This window comes from Anabas testudineus, chromosome 14, assembly GCF_900324465.2.
Source record: "Anabas testudineus chromosome 14, fAnaTes1.2, whole genome shotgun sequence".
Lineage (NCBI taxonomy): Eukaryota > Metazoa > Chordata > Actinopteri > Anabantiformes > Anabantidae > Anabas > Anabas testudineus.
In genome coordinates, this window is record NC_046623.1 from 16,786,445 (window position 1) to 16,807,725 (window position 21,281).

General features: G+C 40.6%; 2 protein-coding genes across 3 annotated transcripts in view; one reads left to right on the forward strand and one right to left on the reverse strand.

Moving 5' to 3' along the window:
* Nucleotides 1-21,281, reverse strand: part of gabra6b (gamma-aminobutyric acid type A receptor subunit alpha6b) — an 80,000-nt gene that overhangs the window by 27,981 nt on the left and 30,738 nt on the right. The gene's annotated exons all lie outside the window — the stretch shown is intronic.
* LOC113170606 (gamma-aminobutyric acid receptor subunit beta-2) overlaps nt 6,227-21,281 on the forward strand; it is a 48,289-nt gene continuing 33,234 nt past the window's right edge. For both annotated transcript variants that reach the window (XM_026372753.1, XM_026372754.1), the window contains exons 1-3: nt 6,227-6,361; nt 6,503-6,600; nt 7,200-7,267. In XM_026372753.1, coding sequence (XP_026228538.1) covers nt 6,279-6,361; nt 6,503-6,600; nt 7,200-7,267 — 249 coding nt within the window. In that variant the 5' untranslated portion in view covers nt 6,227-6,278. The remainder of the gene's footprint in view (nt 6,362-6,502; nt 6,601-7,199; nt 7,268-21,281) is intronic.

Below are 21,281 nucleotides of genomic sequence, written 5' to 3' on the forward strand. Positions count from 1 at the left end.
GATGCTTTAGTGAAGTGGTCAGACACAGATAAACATGCAACAGCAAAGTACCAGAATGTGCAGAAGAGAATCTCTTGACTTGAATGCTTTGTTCTTTCAACAGTTTTTAAGAATCATTTGACTGATGCTAAATTTGTGCTGACATTCTGAAACATTGCCATGCACATAATATTCCTCCTTCAGCAGATGTGAGAACAGAGAGCTGGTATTTAGTCTCTATGGTTACTGCTTGTAGTTATGGAAAAAGAGTCAATGTCAAGTTAAAGTCAGCGTGCCTGCAGAGGTGGTACTGCCACTTGGCTAATTCTGCAGAGCTGTGTCTTCAAACCGAGTTGATGTGATGAAGCTTGACCTGCTCAAAACAGCTGGTTGTATGGAGCTGAATCCAAAAAGGAAGCTTTTAAAACTTTCCCATTCTCTTATCTCACATATAATGCACCATTCGAGTTTGCGGTGTAAATACATTCGATGATAAAAAAAACATATTTAGAAGCTATGAAAGCTATTAGAGCTCTGAACAGTACAGTGGCTCTCGATCTTAGTAATCTGCAGGTGGTGTGGTGGAACTGTGACGCCAGAGGCCAACTACAGTGTCATCATCCTGTGTCACCATCTAAATCATAACTTCTGATGCCAAAGACACCAATTGAGGGGCTTTGGCAGAGGTCCTCAGATAATCCTTCCCTCCTTCCATCACTCCCTCCATCTTTTCACTGGTTCCAACTGTGGCGAAAGCTGACACTTACCCTGGACTCCTGTCAGCAGTTCTGGCAGTGATAACCAACTTCTGTCAGGGGTAATATAAAGGACTAAGAGAGAGGGGGGGGGTGTGTGAAGGCAGGCTAAGAATTGGCCAACCATGTGCAGTTTTGGTGCTAGCTAGGCGGGGAAGGACGCTGCAACCTTGAAGAGGTAGCAGGTGGCGCCTCCTCTGGTAGAGTGAGAGTAATGAGGCATACAGGCCGTCTGATGACTGTTTGTCCTGCTTATCTACACTTCAGAGGTCGAACCCACTACAGTGACATTTTGCCTGGGACAGGTGGAGATCCTGGCCAACCGCAGCCCTCTGGTGGTGCCACGGCCTGATTGGAAACCCTGCAGGTCGGGAAAAATTCAGGACTATTTCAAGTAAAGGCGAACAATGATGGATTGAGTGCTACCCCACAAACAGAATCAACATAAGCGTTAGTGAATGTGCTGATACCAATGTTGGTGTCCAAATTACTCAACAGAAGATAGATGAGTGTGTTTCTGATTTATCACTGATTGAACAATTGTTATGAGTTAGGTCATCATAATATTACTATTTTTTTCTATTAATATTTGACCTATTTACATGAACTTGAACCGTTGTACCTTGTACCTCACTTGCAAGTCGCTTTGGACAAAAGTGTCTGTTAAATGTAAATGTAAAATGTTTCTACAGCAGAGGCAACAACCAGAGAAATTCAACAGTTTATTAAAAGTGCTTAAAATGCATTTCTATATATAATTTATGTTGATGGGCGGGATCCTATTTAAACACTAAAACTCATCTTTTCACACTTGACTTCAGTAACATTTAAATCAAAATCAAATTGTTAATCTTCTAATCACAACAGTTAAATATTAATATTTAATTAGGTTCAATGAGGTTATAAGAACAACATAACATAAAATAAAAACATTTGATTGTTTCCACTCACTTTTTCTTTTTTAAGACAACTATAGGAACAGGTTACCTAACCTTTGAAAATAATAGTCAAATTGAAATTTGACAATCGAAGTACATTTGCTGGTAAGGATGTCACATACAGAACATGTGATGAATTTATAAAATAAAGGTCTTTCTCACATATTACATAACTAATCAGTGTTTAATGTGATCCAGTTATTTTGTAAGTAATAATAGACCCTGACAGGAGTCACTCACCTCTGGTGCTTTAAATGAACAAATAATTAAAGAAAGAAATAAACCTATACAGTCTTAGTCAGCTATAATTATACAACACTTTACTGGCCATTACAGTTTCAGTTTCTGAATCCTCTTCATGTCTCATTGACCTAAATACTCACCTTGTCAATAATTAGAAGGCCATCATTTAAATGCGCCTTCCGCAGGCCTCTAACAGAGCTCTCCCACTGAGTAAAGGATCTCTAATCAACGGTGTCAATGCAGTAATTGCAGTACACATAAAAGAGAAATACAGAGAGGTGTTTTAATTACAGAGAGAGACAGAGTGCAATTTTCATTCCTGGTAGACAAATTGGGTTTGATTATACTATAAATGTTATGTATGTTAAGTGCTGAAGCTTATATTGTTCGGATTTGATGTGACAGCCAATGCACATTAAAGCAAATTCCCACAGACAGAATAATATATATGTCTATATAGTATTTATGGATTTTTCAAAGACACAGTCATGACAGTATGAGGGTGGACCGGTGCCATTGTACTTTGGCCATGTGCTTTGGCATGTTTCCTCTCCACCTCTGCGGGGCTGGATGGATATCAGACACTCAATCCATGGGAGGTGTTACCTGCTGAGAGCAGACCAGGTGCAAACTCCACAGCAAGACCGCATGCTGTAGAGGTTTATTAAGCACCACCCCTTATGCATAGTAATCCACCTTCCTTATCACCCTCCCTCACCGGACTGATTGCACTGGCTTTATTAGTTTACCAATATTTGGTGATGTTTACTGTAGCTGTAGTATGATCTAATTCAGGGACACATTCACAAATGAGATGTGGTGGTTAAAGATAGAATTATAACTCCTGTTACTTAACATGGAAAAACTCCCAATGAACTCACATTATGACAAAATAAGTGACCACCTTCAATCAGTGTGACAGGTTGAACAATACAACATGGTGGGAACACATTTAAAAGAGTTTGAATATTTTCCTCAACAGGACAAAAAGCTGGTCAGTGTGAGCTCTGTGTGTACATTTGTGGAAATCCAACGTTTTTAATGTTATTCCAAATCAACACTCACAGTTTGCCAGTATTTGAGAATTTTCATTATACTGTTTATTGCGAAAACAAAATTCAATGTCATGAAAGACAATGGACTAAGATGTGTTATCTGTGTACTCAGGCACACAAGCACACACATGCACAGGAGAGAAAGAGAAAGAGAGAGAGAGAGAGCGATCAGAAGCTGTTTCCCTCACACATGCGCATTTTCTATCATCTTGCCAAGATGCCAGCAAACAAGCCCTTGTTTACTGACATGAAACACAAATGTGGTTTTTCAAACAGAGATTGTGGGCATTCTTTTTTTATTCATCAGCACAGGGCAACTTGAATGTTGCACTGGCTGAAATGCATGGTGCTTTACTGAGAGGCTCAGAAAGGCAGTCATTGTGTTAGTGCAAAGATGCAGAAAGACATAGATGGAGATAGAAAAGAGGAGAGCTAAAGCCCTTTTGGGAATGTTAACAATGCAGTAAATCAGGCATTAAGAACCACATAGCAGGTCAAAATATGTGTTTGCTTGACTCACTGCCACTTTCAAAGGGATGAAAATGTCTGTTCACTGACATTGAAGGGTTACAATATGACAAAGTCCTTTATTTTAATACTCACAATTTTGTAATGAGCTAAGCGCTCTATGGATCCACCATCTGTTGGCCCTCTGATGAATATTAGTGAGATATGAAATGCAAGCTCAAAGAGGCCATCGTGTTCAAACCCTTGATTGCTGAGGATCATGTCCTCCATGTGCAACACAAACAAAGCTGTACATTTCAGTTGTATTTATAATTTTGGGGAGCTTCTCATTGTCCAATACAGGGTCACAAGGACAGAGGGTGTTATACAGATTGTAAAGCCCCTTAAGGCACATTTGTGATATTGGACTGTAAATTAACTTTCACTTGACTTGGCTTTGGTTGATTACATAATTGATATGAAAGATGATGGCAGGCCCATTAGGAAAAGCTGTACCAAATGTCATGAATGCTATCCATGATGCCGACCTAACCGAATGTCCCAGAGCAGACACAGCCACTTACTCAGGAACACGCCAGAGTTCTCGCTTGTCCTGCCAGCGGGTAACCAGGTATCATAACAACCAGGCACCAGAATAAATCTAGTTATCAACCTTTTCACCTGAGTCAACACTACAGTATATTAAATCTGCAACTGTGCTGCGGACCACTTCATTTGGAAAATGCCTGCTTGCAAAACCCTGACAGTGCATTGGACTTGTGTAGTATTTCAAGTCAAAGATTTGTGCTGTATCCTGGATACTCTCAGTTCTCTCTTATCTAACCTGCCTGATGATTCAGACCTCAAGACATTCTGAGTCTCTGCACTTGTGTCCCCCTGGTCTGAGGTTATATTTGGGCTTTGACTGAGGAAGAGCAAAAGAGGAAATACAAGTCATTTCAGTTCATTTTGATGAACTAATCTCAACACAAACCAGTAAATGTATAGTGTTTATCAATCTCTACTAGTTACCAGACAAGAATGACACAGTGGTCAGAGCTCATCTATAGTGATTTGAAATGGGGGAAAATATTATTCACGTAATAGAAACACGTTTGGTTCAGCTCGATCACATTTGCCACAGATGTTGGTTTCACATGATGACATCAGACTCTGTACTGGAGAGAAAATCGATTTGCCAAAATACAAGTTTGACGATGGTAGGTTACAACTGTGCCCTAAGTTATTTTCAGGAACTTCCGCCACTGGGGGCCCCAGGTAATATTCTCATCTCTCTCTCAATACGAAAAGATTTTAGCTAATAAAATGCAGAATTCTCTGCGTTTATTTCGAATGATTTTTAATTAGTTATTGAAACATGTGGTGACTTGAAGTGAAGTGAATTAAAAGCCGATATTTGCAGCTGCCACACTTATCTTTGTCTCTCAAATATTTCAAATCAACTCCCTGCAGATAAATTACTACCAATTCGTGCAATGGAGCAAGAAATGAAACACGAATATTACCCAGTTCTAACTATATTTAACTTTTAAATGCTTCTTATTTTATACTGGCTTTTAAACACAGCGCCCCTTTCAGGTCAAATGAGGTGCATAATTTGATTTTTTTATTCTTTAATGTTACAGTGGAGTCAAATTTTATGTGAGCAGATTTCTAAGCGACTACATTCATATAATGTGTAGTCGTGGTTTTTTGTCCAGTGCGTTGAGTGTCTTCCTGGTGGGGTCACTTCTCTTCCCCTCCCCTCTCAGGCAGTGGAGCCGCTGTAGGTCTCCTACACAGGGCTCACTGCTCCAGCATCTGCCTCTGATCCCACCATATCCATGACGGTTCTCACCCGAATTTCCACAGTAGCGCATCCTGCTTACCGGTGCGTGGAGCCACATGCGCGCACGGCAGAGAGGGATGTGCTGAGTGTGGGCTTGCATACTGCTCTGCTCCATGCATCCCGCTTCCCACCCCGAGGCACTGCACTGGCACCGCGCCTCTCAGAGTATAAACCACGCTTCTCGTTTTCATCAGAGGCCCGAATGCGTGGAGATCGATGTGTGAGCAACTGCTGGAGCAGGGATGCGTTTATAGCACGGATCCCCCCTGTTTGTGTGGAGAGAGAGAGAGAGATGGGGCAGTACACTGAGCCCAATAAATGGAGTCAGAGAGTGGAGGTCACAGAATTCATTAAATTCAGCACCATGGACAGAGACAGCAGCTGATCAGCTGACAGAACTTCAGCTCCAGGATCAGCTGAACTAGACCCAGTCATGGAATCTGTATCAATCGTTTGCAACAAACACGAAATTCAACATTAGAATAGACAATAAGCTCCAGTTTGTCTTATCATTGATTCACAGATGGACTCATGTCACAGTGAAAGTGAAGTAAAGTCGCTGTAGCTTCTGGTGAAGCAGTGACATCCGGTCCGGACTTCAACTGGGAGCTGGTCTGCAGGAGCAGAGAGGTTACGTGCCCCCGGGACAGCTAGATGAGTCTCTGACTGGTGTCTAAAAACAGAGCACAGAGACATCCCCGCCCATGTTTCCCACTTGTTCTCGGTGGATTCGACCACCGACTTTCCTGTCCCAGTTTCCGCTCCTCAAGCAGTGACACTGGCTATAAGGAAACGAGGGAGACCCCCGTGTGCCCTTTAGTAACTTGTAGTCTCCTTTAAATTTCTCCCATGACTGGGTACTACCTCTGCCACTACCATCAGCAGCAGCAGCAGCAGCGCTGCTTCTTGATGTTGTGGTCGGGAATACGCATGCGCCCGGCATTGGAATTACTGCACTGGCAAGAATAAGTTGGGCATCGTCTGTCTTCACTAAAAGAAAAAACACATAAGTATGGCAGTGTTCAGAATACGAAGAATGAGATGTTTTTGCGTCTGGCTGTTCCCCCTCGTCGTGGCCGTGGTGTGCGCCCAGAGGTAAGTGAAGGGTCGGGAGATGCTCCACTCATTTATACTAAGTGTGACTGTGTTAAAGACGAAGAGGGAAATACCTGGACTCTCTGTGGTCCACGTATATGTTGTGTTTCAATATGCTGCTTTTCTCTCTCTTGTCCGCAGTGCCGGTGTCAGCGACCCTAGCAATATGTCTCTGGTTAAAGAGACGGTTGATAGACTGTTGAAAGGTTATGATATACGACTGAGGCCAGATTTCGGAGGTAAACGAACTCGTATTATCCCGGTTCTGTTCCAGTTTGCACCTTGTCAGCCTGTAAAACAGTGCAGTGTTCACATCTATACGATCCATTTGGGAAAGTGCACGTGCCACACTCTGTGACATTTAGTACGAGGCGAAATGTGTCCGAAGAACCCCGAGTCCCGACGGTAGAGGTGGGGACAGACGAGTGGTGTCGGTCAGCGATGAGTGTGGATGATTAGAAATAGCAGATCATGTATGGGAATGAAAACCAGACTACAGTAAAAAGAGAAACGTGCCTGTCAACTCCCAGCGCACGTCTGCTGGAATTCCTGTTTATGTCCATGTTTCGTTTCAGGCGTTCACTGCGACGGAGACATGTTTAGTGCTGTTTTATTCACTGTCAACAACTTTTGGGGGAATTACCAGCACTTTCACCACAGCTCAGCGCGTCTAATCCCACCCGATTGAACACTGTAAACTATTATCCGGCTGACAACAGCTAAATTCACAAGTGTTAATCTGTGTTCTCATCACGCACACATTACCACCCGTTTGCAGTAAATATCTGAATGAATCATGCAGGCTGCACCTGATTCCTGTTGTTTTGATCTGCTCCAGGTCCTCCGGTTGGAGTTGGGATGAACATAGACATAGCCAGCATAGATATGGTATCAGAAGTCAATATGGTAAGTAGGCCATTATTACCAATACATTTGACAACTGCCCCCATTTCTAAACTCATGCTCTCTGCCATGCGTAACCAGCTCATACCCTCCCAAACCACCGGGAAAACCCCTCTTAATGCGCGTATTTGTCTTTTCATCAAACACTTGCATCCACTTGTGGGTTTGACATTTCAAATGCAATGATCTTAATTGTTTCAGTGCTGATGGCATCCACTGAAACTTCCCTGGAGATTTGAAATTGAACACAAATGGACAATTTGTTTCTGTCTCCTACACAGATTGCTGCTTTACTCTAAACAGATAAACAGTCAAGCTTCAGTAACTTCACCAAATCGCTGATTTAGAGGAATGAAAGTGAAAGCTATTCATCTCTTCCGTGCCTTGTTGGAAAAGTTATAGTATTGACTGTTAAATCTGACTCATGAGAGCTTAGCAGAAATAGGGACAGTAGGAGAACTTGGGAGCTGTGGATGTGAGATGCGGGATTAAGTTTTGCTTCATACAAGTGCACCTCCTAGTGAAGCGATATTAAAACTACACCTCAGTTTACAGAGAAACACAAAGCTGCACCACAATCACTCTTTACACTTACGACATAGTTGACGATGTGAGCAGCATTTATGGTCATATTCATGATGTTTTTAAAGTCCACTCTCATGTTCTTTTTCCTTTTTTGACAACACTGTCATATCTTTCTGCAGATGACCACTAGTGTCGGAGATTGGATATTTTCTGTTTGCATCTTCTTTACACTTTGTGCAGATGTGTCCTGCTGTTGCAGTTGTTTTGGTGTTGGTGTGAGTCATGTTGTGATGCCAGGAAGTGATTACACACTGGAATATTTTAGGCAGCAGCACCCAGAGGCTGTTGCTCATGCTGTTGCTCCTGTAATATATGTTCATGAGATGAGACGAGAAAACAAACAATGCCGGATCTATTTGCGTGTATTTACACAACTGTACAATCACAGACACTTGCATACATTCTCTACAACCCTCTACAGTGGCTTTATATTCTTAATTAAAGGTGCATTTTCCCAGTATAACCATCGCAAGAGCTTGAAAACTGCCTAACACAGTGTGTGTGTGAGAGAGATAACTAATTATAGGTATTATGTAAGATGTTATATTTACCTGACATATAAGATGTTGAAAATTCAAAATACAATGAGAAAAAAGGGCATGAGCTGGATGTGTTTAGGTTAAGGTGCTAATATTCTTCCTAAAACTAGTTTCTCCACTGGCATCATCCACTGTGGGCAACAAACACAATTAAAAAAAGTAACAGATATACCCCCCGACCACATCAGAGCTGAGCTTTTCATCCAAACACACAAAGCCAGTGGCACACACATCTTCTTTGATCATGCCATTCTTTTGTCAGGTTCGGCCCACTAAACAGCCTCAAACATAAAAGGGGAGTCATTAACAACTGACCCACTGCAGTCTTATGAAAAGAAGAGGCCACATGTGTGCCTAATGGTTTCGGCATCTTTGATCTGCTCCCTTTCCTATAAATGTAACCACTTTTCAGGACAGCAGCTGGTGTAAAAGCACTTTCCTTTCTTCCATTTCCTCTCCCCCATCTGGCTGCCTGTCTGCCACTTATTTTGGCACAGGGGTAGAACCACCATGTGTACTTGTTTTCAGATAAGGCACAGGGTTGAGGCTAATGGAGATATGTCACTGAGGAACATGTCCAGCGATGTCCCATTAGCCATTTTGGTAAAGTGGAATATCTATGTTTTAGCCTGTATTAATATTTTCTTCTATCACTCACCACTCCTCTTTGAAAACTCCAAACATGTGGGTGATAACATAATATATATGTTTGATTTTCCACTGAGACAAGGAAAGAGGTTTGTCCTAAACCATCTGTTTTAGCACTTTGTTGCCCATGTCACTGAGCAGAAACCGATTTAGAAACAACGCAGGCTTCAAGCTCACTTTAGATGAGTCACCAAACTGAGTATGCAAGCCTTCAAGCGTGAGTGGCCCAGAGGACATGAAGTCCTCTCTGGTAATTGTCAAGTAAGGTCTTTTGATGGCCAAATGCACAGTCTAGACTCCAGCATGTTGCAAGGTCTTACCACGAAGCTCCACCCTACCTTTTCTTAGTTAAAGGCTAGCCTCTAGAATCTTAGTACGGGGTTGTTGTTTAGCTGTTGCAAGGTTTAAATTTTATAAACAGCTAAACAGCTGGCTTTCCTGAGTCATACAGTATAGCATGTGGAAAACTATGTGTCTTAGGTTCAGAGCCAGACATGGAATGAGGAAGCTGTGGCTGGTGTTCATTACATTTCCATTAAAGGTCACTTCTTCCCAGGTGCCAAAGTGCCAAGCCTTCAAGAGTGAAAAGGGATAGAATATGACTATGTAAGACCTAGAAGTCAAAATTTTCACCTCTGACTATGTGACAGGAAGAGACAGAGATAGATAGGAGAGAGAGCTGTGACATTAACAAGTTACCGTGTGGAGAGTCAACAGTGGAGCTGGTGTTAGAGAGAAGGTCATGTACCTAATGCTGCTCAGGGGTCATTCTGCATGACTCAGAGGTGGACATACAGAGCTGGACACAGACACAGAATACCAATGTCACGTTAGACATTCAACTCCAGGCAAGTGGCTTGGCAAGCCTTCATTTGTGCATTGGTCTAAGGATAAATGTAGAGGCACTGGTTGATTTCTTACTTTTTTCTTGTCTTTCATGCACTGCTGTTTAAGTCTCATATTTGCTTTTCGTTGAGCTCCTGAGCACTCAAATCCTAAGCCAACAGTTTGCACAGGGGAAGAAATACTCCTATCAGAGGATGAACTAAAGTTTTTATCCCCCTCCAAAAGGCAGAAATACCATTATTGATGCACATAAAGGTCAAGAAGAGCTTATTGATTGTTGGAGAGGGACTGTGAAATTCAGAGCCCCCCATTGAGTACCCAGTTATTTCCACCTCTCAGCAGAAGATATCCCTGATGTGATGTCTGCTGTAAATGCGTCAAGACTGCTCGGAAAACTAGGCCTGTCCTATATATTATAGAGTTGTGATACATCATAATGGATGTTGGCTGAAAGGCAAGAGATTATTGCTTGCCATATGATAATAAAAGGGAAGAAAGATTGTGGAAGCACTTCTGTGGTACTGCATAATATCTCATCCGGACCTGAGAGCTTTAAAATGATATTAAGTCTGCATCTGTAGTTGAGCTGCCTTTAATATTCTGTTGCTGATGTGGGCAGAACTCTACATTGATGAGTGGTTGACATCAGCGCATAGGTTGACTCCAGTAAGGTAAAATGATTTAAATAGGTATTCATGACATGGATTTACAGTATACAGAACACTAAGAGGGGAGTATAATCTACATCAGCTTGTTGTCATGGTAATCATAGATGGAAGCCATAATTCATCTTTGAAGATAATGAATCAAACTTCATTTTCTTGTAAAATAGCGTTACTGTAACTTTACTTCTCACTACTCTGGAGTTTTATCAAAATTAAACACAGGTTGATCTCTACAGTCTTTCTTTATGTACATACACACATTAACAAATCCCCCCACTAGTCTCCAGTCATGGTTCTTCCAATATAAAATATCAAATAATAATATAATCTATGAAGAAAACCAGCCTCTAGTGGGAACTATTGATTTATTTCTAATGCTTAGGATGGATTATACATCAGTCTGACTTAAAAACAACATGGACACATTCCAAGGGCTCCTGTTCAGAGACAAAAAACAACAGCTTGAACAGGATTTATGATAAAACTACCAGTTGTGGTCAGATAAAGCGACGTGCATTCAGACCATGACTGTATATATTGTATATTATTTTAGATTAAATGAATAGTTACCCACATTCCTCCACTTAGTGTCAACTTACTATAATGTAGTGATATTGTCTCTGATATTCACTCTGCTCTCACTAGAATGTAAAACAGTAGAAATTACTTAATTAAGAGAAGAACAATCTCTGTATCTCAGAGGAGGAGACTGAATACAAGTAATTTCACTCATCTAAATGTACCATGAAGGAATGGAATTAATCATCCATCCAGCACAACCACGAATACTGATAACTTATACCACATGTTGACAAAACTTAAGACTTAAAACAGACTCTGGTTTTGATGTTTTGGACACGTGTGAACAGCAGAACAGAATAAAACATATTGTGAATGCATTGCCTTTGTAATATCTGTAATATTGATATAAATTTTCACCTCAGGGCACACATGGCTGGTATACAAGTGTTTATTAGCTAAGCAGACTACTTATAGACACGATATGAAGACATTATTTTGGCTGTGTGTAGTGTTGCCTCCCACCCACTCGTCATCTCAGTAATCCCATGGTCAGATCTGTGAGGGGACTTTAGCATCACGCTGCAGTCTGCCACAGTGCCTTTATTTTTAGATGCCAGTGTTTTGAATAAGTGAGCAAGTTGGCTTCATCCTGCAAGTAACATTTGGCCACTGTGTAAGGTGACAGCTGAATGGGAGGACACTTTTGTACAATAAAGGGCCTCCCTCATTATTCCACTAGAAATACTCCACAGCATATTTAATAGGTTTGGGTAGTAACCTAAATTAGTTTCTCTATTGTAAATGTAGCATCAATATACTCCAGTGTTTATGATTCATTAAAGCATCTTTAACTCCAGTTGACTTGAAGGTCAGTGGAACAAGTATCAGACCTGACATGAAATCTCTAGGGGATGATCAGTTGAGCTCTTTATACCATTAGTATTTGTAGCCTACACTTTCTCTCTTTTTCTGTTCATTTAGTACTTTATTTATAAGGCTTTGATGCATGGCACCCCTGGTTGGCACAGTGTTTTCAGCCCATTTACTTTGTTTCATAGTTCTAACCCTTTCATCATGTTGTGGCTTTTCCACCTGGTTTTCTCCTGCCCACCTGAAGAGTGGGGCGGTGACCTGCTGTGCTCAGCAACAGATTCAGCAAAAGAAAAGTGAAAACACACGAGCTGTATACTTGACATACAAATGTAGAAAATGCAGCAAAGCTGAGCAGCAAAAAGTCACAAGGGATGGTGGAAGAATTGTGGGAGTACAGTGATGAAACAAACCACTTTTCAATACATGTGCTGTCCTATAGCGATGTAGTAATCCATTTTGCTCAGATTCATGCCACCTCAGTGCAGAAAACCCTAACCCTAACCTGGTAAAGGTTGAAAACAACAACAAAACATTCCATTATACAAGAAGAACTGTACATAACAGCTTTGCTCTTCATCGTCGTAAGACTTGGCGTTTTGTTGTGCGTTCTTCTCAGCGCTTTATCAGTTTTTCAGTGACATACTGTAGATGCAGGTTCAGCATGTAAAAGTTGTAATAAACTAGAATGACAGGTTTCAGCCTGTGACTCAGAGACACTTTGCAAAATATTATTATCATGAAAGCAAGGCTAGACAAGTGCAGGTCTTGCATGTCAGGAAGCAGCCAGTTCAATGACCATGAGTATAGCAGTTTTGAGTAGATCCACACACACTGACATATTGATGTGCATACTCACAAAAGGCATCTGTTTTCCAAAAGCATGACTGAAAATTGTTTCAGACAAATGCCCTATTATTCTGCTTTAAGTAACATTTTACCACAGGAAAACATACAGCTTGATGACTTTAACAAATACTGATGCTTCTCTGTTTATTAGAGACACAGATGCATTTGCTGTTGGTCCGAAATGTTGAGCAGACAATGTTTGTTGTGATCATCTTTTGATTTATTCAGGGTAAAAAAAAGCAAACAATAACACATTTGGATGGATTTTCATTGTGCTTGTCAAGTTTGAACTTTCTCAGATGACATACTACCAGTTAGAAACAAAGTAAGTTACTGCAAATATAATAAATAATGAAGGTGACACCCATACTTTACTGTATGACAACCAAATAACAGAAAGGAACAATCTGCAACTGAAACAAACTGTGAGCTGTACTGATTAGGACTAACTGCAAATGAGGACTCGAGAGCATCAGCTCTTGGGCAGATGAAGAATGACATCTGACCGAGGTCAATATTTAGAACACAGGGAATAGTGAGAGGGACTGAAGGTAGAGGAGAGAGGAGAGTTAGAAGAAGCAGCTGAGTAAATCAGACCATTATTATTTACGTTCTCACCCCAGGTATCTCTATTAAGCTCATCTATTGTCTGTGTACCACTTTCATTTTTCATTCTTAAATGCACTTTTCTTCCATGTTCCAACATAATGTGCAGCTGCACACCCCTGCTTATATTTTTATTTGTCATTATTTGATTAGTCTCTAACACTTTTGTCTGCATGATAATAATATTTTCCAAAGCTGGTAATTAATCTTCTACCCCATCATTTTGATTTTGCTCTCAGTTCAGCTTTCTCACCACAAATATCTACACAACTGTTGGACAGATTGCTATAAAACACTGTTGAAGCAAACACACTTTTTATCATTATTCTGTGATGCATCATGTTTTTTGAATGAATTTATTCATGGAAAGCAGGTGACAAGGGGGTTACAGGATATATAGATGTGCAGGACCAACCACAGGCCCAATTTTGAGTCCAGACTGCACTGTGAATTTGAGAGTCAGCGTGTGAGGCACTTTGGTAAATGTTAGAGAAAGACTGTGTTTTAGTTTAAATTTTAATAAAGACATTGTGTGTGAAGTGACTGTTGGAGTGCCTGAAGCCATAACGAACGGTAATAACTCTGGAGTCACAAAACTGTTGCACTTCAAGAGATTTTGGCAGAAAAGAAAACTGGATGTTGCAGTTTGTCTGCTGCCTGTGTACATGTAACTGATGTTAAATATCAGCATCAACATCATCTGCAACATCTCACGTTGATAAATAGAGCGGCGTGCACTGATCACAGCACACACGTCCTCACAAACACGATGTCATAAAGCACCAAAGACGTACTGCTTAGATCACTAGCATTTTTACAGACATTGCTTGTTATACAATTAGTAACACAGCTCTAAATGTCAGGGGAAGGAAGGCGTGTAATCAAATCCCCTAGGTTAGACTAGCTGACTAGTTAGGCATTTGATTCACTGTTGCCTTTGACAGTGAATGATGGGGTGGATGTTTGGCCATCAGACAACAGCCCATTTCCTGCAGCTGTAGGTCTAACTGCTAAACAACATCTTGTTTTCTTGTCGGTGAGCAGAGCGTGGGGAATTGACAGCATATTGCCTCTATGGCATTCATTCATTGCAGGGCAATAATTTCTACACCTGTACTACGTCAAGCTGATGTTACTGTCTTCAGCTAAATTTGCTTGCCGCACTCTTTCTCTCACTCTCTCTCTTGCATTCTTTCTGCCTGTTTGATAATGACACAAGGTTGGGGCCCTGCTGCAGGGAGGATTAGACAGAGCAACAAATAGAAGTGGGTTAATCGGCTGGCCTACCATCAGTCCACCGGCCCCACTGCTCTATTTGTTTGTGTGCTACTGTTCATGCTAACTTGCTCAAAGGTAATGTTTAGTTGCTGTGGTGAAAACAATACTAATTAAACTTGCACATGATAGATCAATGATAGACACAACTACATGACAGGATGTTTGGGAGTAAACATCTTGGATCTGGACTTTCAAATAAAGAGTTTGCTGTGTTGCTTTGGCTCCACAGATGGAACACGAGCTTACTGAGAACTCTGACCACATGCGCCTCCCTCTACACACCAAACAACAAATTGTTGTTAAAATCTTATCACTGAAATCAGCAGCACTACACAAATTAGAACAATAATCTATGTAAACAGCACAGTGTATAGGGCGGCACCTAATGATGTTTTGTTGTGAGATGCTCATGTGTAGCAGTTGTGCTGCTGTGGTAACATTACACCATTTCAGTCTAAACAAAGTGTAGAGCACCGTTTTATTGGGTCTCTATTTCATGAATCCCATACTTTTAACAATACTGTTCAGGCTTTTTGGGTAAAGACACATTTTCAGCAGAGTAATAACGAGTACATGTTCCATGGCAGCATGTTGTGTTGCATCAGTAACTGAGATATGACTTATGAGTTTAACTACGATGATCAACTTTTCCTAAACTCTAAAATATTGTTTCTCACACATCTGAACATGTTCCCCCACTCCTGCATGAGTGTGAAAGCATCTCTGCTCAGTGTTCTGTAGAGGGGCATCACACTCATCATTGTGTGGGACCTATTTTTAGATTGTTAATCAAGGTAACATGTTCAGACTGACACACTCAGTATGATATCCCATAAAGTGTGAGTAGAGTGTGATTACTTCATTTCAGCTCATCCACCCGCAGTGACCTAACACAGGTCAGAATGATGTGCCTCTATGTGTGAAGTGTGTGAGTATGCATGCAGGTTTGTCTGTTTGATTTACTCTCTGTTGTCAAACAACAGAACTACTGATCTGTATCTGCATGTGTAGCTGTTTTGTTTTGTTTTATTTGGTACATATCTGTATTCCAGTTCTGTTTGAGTTACTCCAAAGGAAAATAAACATGTCTAACTGTGTCTACTGGTTTACTTGTTTTTCCTTAATGCTGTTTAAATCATTTTATTTATTGATTGATTAATATTTAATGGAATCCACACTTTTCTTTTACATTCAATGTTCCCGTCCCTCTGGCTGCAGCACAACGCCCAAACAGAATAGGTAGACACCCATGCTCAACAGCTGACAATGTGGTCTTTCATCTTTTTTCCCCAAACAAAGAGCATCTTGTGGCCAAAGACCATAATTACACTAATTAAACAATTAAATGCAACTTGAAATCAATCCACTCTGCCCCATACAGCCCTCCCTCTTCCTGCTCCATTATGCTCTCTTACGATTCTGTACACTCTGCCACACACTTATCAAATTACAATAAATAAGAATCCTGTAAAACATACTAATCAAGCAGAAGTAATTGAAATTCTCTTATTGGTTGGAAGGTCGAACCTTATTATGAACGACAGATCACTGGCGTAGGGACAGCTGCCACCAGTGTAGCTGCTCAGTACAAAGCTCAGTACGCTCTGGTAAACAGAGACAAAAGGAGCACAGACAAGCGACAGGGTAAAGTTGAGAAAAGCTCAACTTTATGCAGATAAGCTTTGATGGAGTTCAGAGACAGACAGGCAAGAGCAAATCAAGGTCATCTTGTTTCTAGTGGAAGCTGAAACAGAGAGTCAGTTTCCTACATGACATGAATAATCACTCAGTGTTGGTTTCCTGATTAATAACTACATGTTATAATCAGGAAACCATCATAAATGTTTGGCTGTGGCAGAAAAATGTGCTCAACACAACACATCCCCAGAACTACAGCTTTACCGTATCCCAACGCTCTGTCGTTTGTGTTGTGAACATGTTGTTAGACGTGAATACCTCTCATGGGAGTTTTCATGTGTTTCCATGTTAAGATGTATATATGGGGGTGTTAAAATATATTGGATTTCTGTAGCATTAAGTTAATAAATAAACTTAATCCACAGCATTTCTTTGAAAAAAGACGTTTCCAGATGTCACGAGGTTGCATGACACCCTGAGCATCAACACTGGACAGGGCAACAGTGCAGCTTCTGACACCGGACAGCAGGTCCTTTTCAGACGTATGGGGGTGTTACTTGGTGTTTCTACCCAGCAGATTTGCACTTTTGTCTTGGTTTTCCTGCTCTTGTCCTGACTTCCACAGTCCTGCAAGTTTCTTTATGACATTTCAGACAGTGAACATTTGTCTGGAAGATGTATCTTTATAGTCTCATGTAGTCGTGCTTGGTAGTTGATTAATGAACAGTTGTCAAGTAGCTTCATTTTAGATCCTCAGGCAGTTGTGTCGTGGAGAACATGATTGTTAACACAAAGTTTAAAGGCTCAGTATTTATTAGCTCTGGAATTATCATCGGATGAAAATCTACAATGACAAACCCTAATGAGTCAATTAAGGCCAAAGAAGTTAATGAAGTTCTGAGTGTTTTACTATTCAAGGGGAGCCGTTTTGCACATTGCATAATTAGTGTTTCAATACTTTATTTTAATGGAATAAAAAGTATTTTTCGGAAATGCCTGTTTGGTGTTTCCTAAGGGAATGTAATTACGTCTTCTCACTTCAAAATCAATAATGTTTCACCACTTTGCCCAGACATGCCCAAACTATTGCATAAATGTGTTGAGATTTGGAGGATTCATAACAGTGCAACCAAGCAGAAGCACTCATCCATGTATTATGAAGTTGGAAAATCATAAGCAGTCTATTTTATAAACCCCAGTTTTCTCATTTACATGAGGCTGCCAGTTTAAATGGTCCACCCTGGGGAGACGTTTAGAACGCTCTATTTTGGGGTGGGAAGTCAATAATGTCAAGTGTATGAACAAAGATACAAATAGAACTAGTACATTTTAAAGGTCTTTATATTTGAATTGTGTAAAAACTATAAATGTGTTTTGATTTGTATGTATTGTTGTGTGTGTTTCTTAGAAGCTGAAGAGTTTTTCTCACTAGGTTCTGCTGTTCCTTCTTGTCATCATAACATTATAATCGGTGTTCTGGTCACTGTCCTTTGGCTGATGTCTGGCATTAACACACAGATTTCACAGTGGGTGGAAGCTCGTACAGCACGACACTACTCTGTTTTAACACAGCTTGTCAAAATACAAAAAGATGATAATGGCCAAACAGGAGAGATGATGGGTGTGGATTGGTTTTTCACAGCAGCTAAACGCAACATGAGAGCTGATAATGGGACGGCGTTAAGAGGGATAAAGTTGTTCTTGGTGAGAGTGATACTTTTGCCATCACTTTAGTTTTCAGGTGTGACTTCCATTTCAGTTTTGTTGACGTTGGAGAAGCTCTGTAAATATCAGATCTTACTTTAGATATTACATATAAAATAGTCAAATGTTTCATCGCTATTATTCACACAGCATGGATGATAGAAAAACATGGCTGACATTTTCAGATCAGTGTTATTGATAGTTTAAATGGAAACTAAAACATATTTTCTGGTTGGTCGTTTACTTGATGAAATTTCTTTTCATTGTCTTGCATGTGTAGCTTTCCTCAGTGCAGAGCACAGTATATTTACTCTTTTTGATATCCAGCATATCATGCTTTAAAGCTGACAGACACATACTTACAGACACAAACTTGTTTCACACATGCACACGACAAAACATGATGAGGAGGAGAAGGGCTCCTTTATTTTGTTGTAGCCTGCACAACACAAGAAATGCACTATAAAATGTAAACTATTATTATATTACTAAGATTTAAACTTAAAAGTACAACAAATGTTTGTTCCCTTAACGTCTGTAATACGAGTACACACACACCCTTCTAAAGCACCCCTGTGTCTCTTGTAGGTCAGTCCTACAGTGAGGCTATATTGCTTCTTCAAGGGTGTCCTTGCTCAAGGAGATAGTGTACGCAGGCCATGAAATCTGGACACACACAACTGTACACAGGCAAAGAAAAAGACACACATAACCTGAATTTGTGGTTCAGACATGCATCGATAGTTTTGTGTCATCACTCAGGCTTTTTATTGATCCACAGATGTCTATACAGTATATTGCATTATGTCGTTGATGACAATGTGCAGATGTGGTGTGTGCTTGTTGGTACCCTGAATAACATTCAGCTTCTTTCTCGGTTACCCACATCTCAATAATGCATGAGGCAGGGGACTCCTCCAGTGGGTCAATGTATTTGTAAAATGTATATTTGATAATAACCATAAAAAACCTCATAGTGATAGTGAAAAAGTATGTGAACTAATAACTGGTTGGCCCCCTTCTTTACCTCATTGATGAGGTTGTGCTCTTGGGGTCATTTTGACTGGCGGCCCACAGTCTCAAAGTGTCTCCATTTGTAGATTGTTTTCCTATATGTGCACTGATGAATTTCTAAAGTTTTGACATGTTGACACAAGAGTTCACATACTTTTTTCACTAGCACTGTGAGGTTTTTATGGTTTTTCCTTTAGGCACATTGTATTTGTTAATACTCTTGACTTTGATGAAGGTCTGATCACATTTTATGACAAATTATTACAGAAAATCAGGTCAAGTATGTGATCAAGGTTCACATACTTTTTCTTGCCATTGTACATGTGTTATGTGTGTAGAACCATGCTCCCCCCCCCCCCCACACACACACACATCTACACACACTCACAATCTCCTCAAGTGGCAGTAAGTGGGACAAATGACGTGCACAGAGACAGACTCATTTCATTTCGTTGTGTATTTGGCCAGCTAACCTTCCGTCTCGTGTGAATGACAGCTGAGATTGAAACCTCCATCAGCTTCCCCTCATCTTCCACAGGGATTCAAAGGGACCCTAATAATCTATGTCCTGTTCTGTCCTCTCTTCCCTTCCCTGTCAACCCCAGCCCCCTCTTTCTGAATTGCCACTCCACTTTACTCCTCTCCAGGGGAACAAAGCAGCCTGCAGATGCACCAATCGACTCTAATAAATTGTATGTAGTCAGTTAAGCTGCACAACTGCCAACTGGCAAAGTTGTGAACCTCTGCTTTGGGAGAGCAATGAGTTAAAAAAAAAAAAAGGTTCATCTAAATTTGATTCACCTTCAGCAGCAAGCTCTCTTGAAAGCTTTGTCCAGGGCAGAGTAAATGATGAAAGACAATAGAGGGAGAAGGAGAGAGTAAGGAGGGGTGGGAGACACTGAGAGAGAAAGGAGCTCTGTGATGGAAAGTGAGGTTAGACAAAGTACAAGTAAACAAACAAGAGTCTGGGCTTTATTGAAATCCATCATCTAGTTTCCAGATGCCACAAACTAAGCAAATTGTCCTGAGGGAAGGAAAATACAAAAATTAGACTGAGTCTGAAAGCTTTGGTCATATAATAATACCCTCTGAATTCAATCTCAAGACCTTAGAAACACAACAATGAAAACACAAAAACACGTTCAGACATTGGTTGATCTATTCATGAATGAACCAAAGCTTGACTGATAATAAAATTCAGGCCTCGATCACAACAAAATCTGAAAGAAATATTTTAAAATTCCTTCCACGTCTAGGTGTAAATTACACAGCATATTGTTTCTTTTATAGTATCTCAGTCATGTATAGTTCTGTTAATTGATTTTCATACTTGTTTAATCTGTCCGTCAGGTTTTTTTTTAACAATTATGTTAAAAAAAATATGTACTTGGCCCCCAGCAGCAGCCCCTGTATGCTTTCCTGTTACAGATTTACTACACACAGTGCACAAGCTGTTCCAGATACAGAGCTGAATCCTAAGGACTCTATAAACAGATCTCTGGGGACTGGGGAATATATGTCACTCAGCTCTGTGGGGATCGGGAAGTTTATTATTAGGCCTCTTTGGAAAATACTGTGGCCTATGCCAGGTTCCTCACACCCTGTCGCTGATGGTATAAGGACGGCATGAGACAGGAAATTGAAAGCCACTTGTTGTTGGAGGGCTTTTTGGAGAAACTGAAGTAGGTGGATGATGGAGTGGAGTATGGACATAGGGTTGAGTGGTGGAAGGATCACATTTCCTCCAAACTAAAGGTGTTTCACCAAGAAGAATAGACAAGAGGGGACGGAGGTAAAGGCAGGCTGTTTTAGGATTCCATGCCACTCTTCAAGGTCAAAACACTAAATAATTTCAATCAGCATACCTCTCCTTCCAAATAAGAAAACCCTTCAGCATAAAACCAATGCCTGAATTTTGTTAATGATCTAGTCCAGATGCATTTTTCCTGAATGCAAAACATGCTATCTTTAGAAATGAATACTCCCAGGTTTCATGTTGGTGAGCTTAAAGGAGATATTCAAATCTGAATCTTCTACAAGGCCCTTCAGAACCCATGTAGCACCTCAGAGAGTGATCCAACACCTGCCACGTTCTCCAGACAGCTCCCTCGGCTGGGTCTGTTTAGTAGTAATGATCTGAGCCATTCACACTCTCCTCCAATATGTTTCCGCATCTTTTTTTTTTTTTTTAGCCCACTGCTTGCAAATAGGTGCAACAGTTCCTCTGAGATCATGATGGGAAGATAAGCAGCG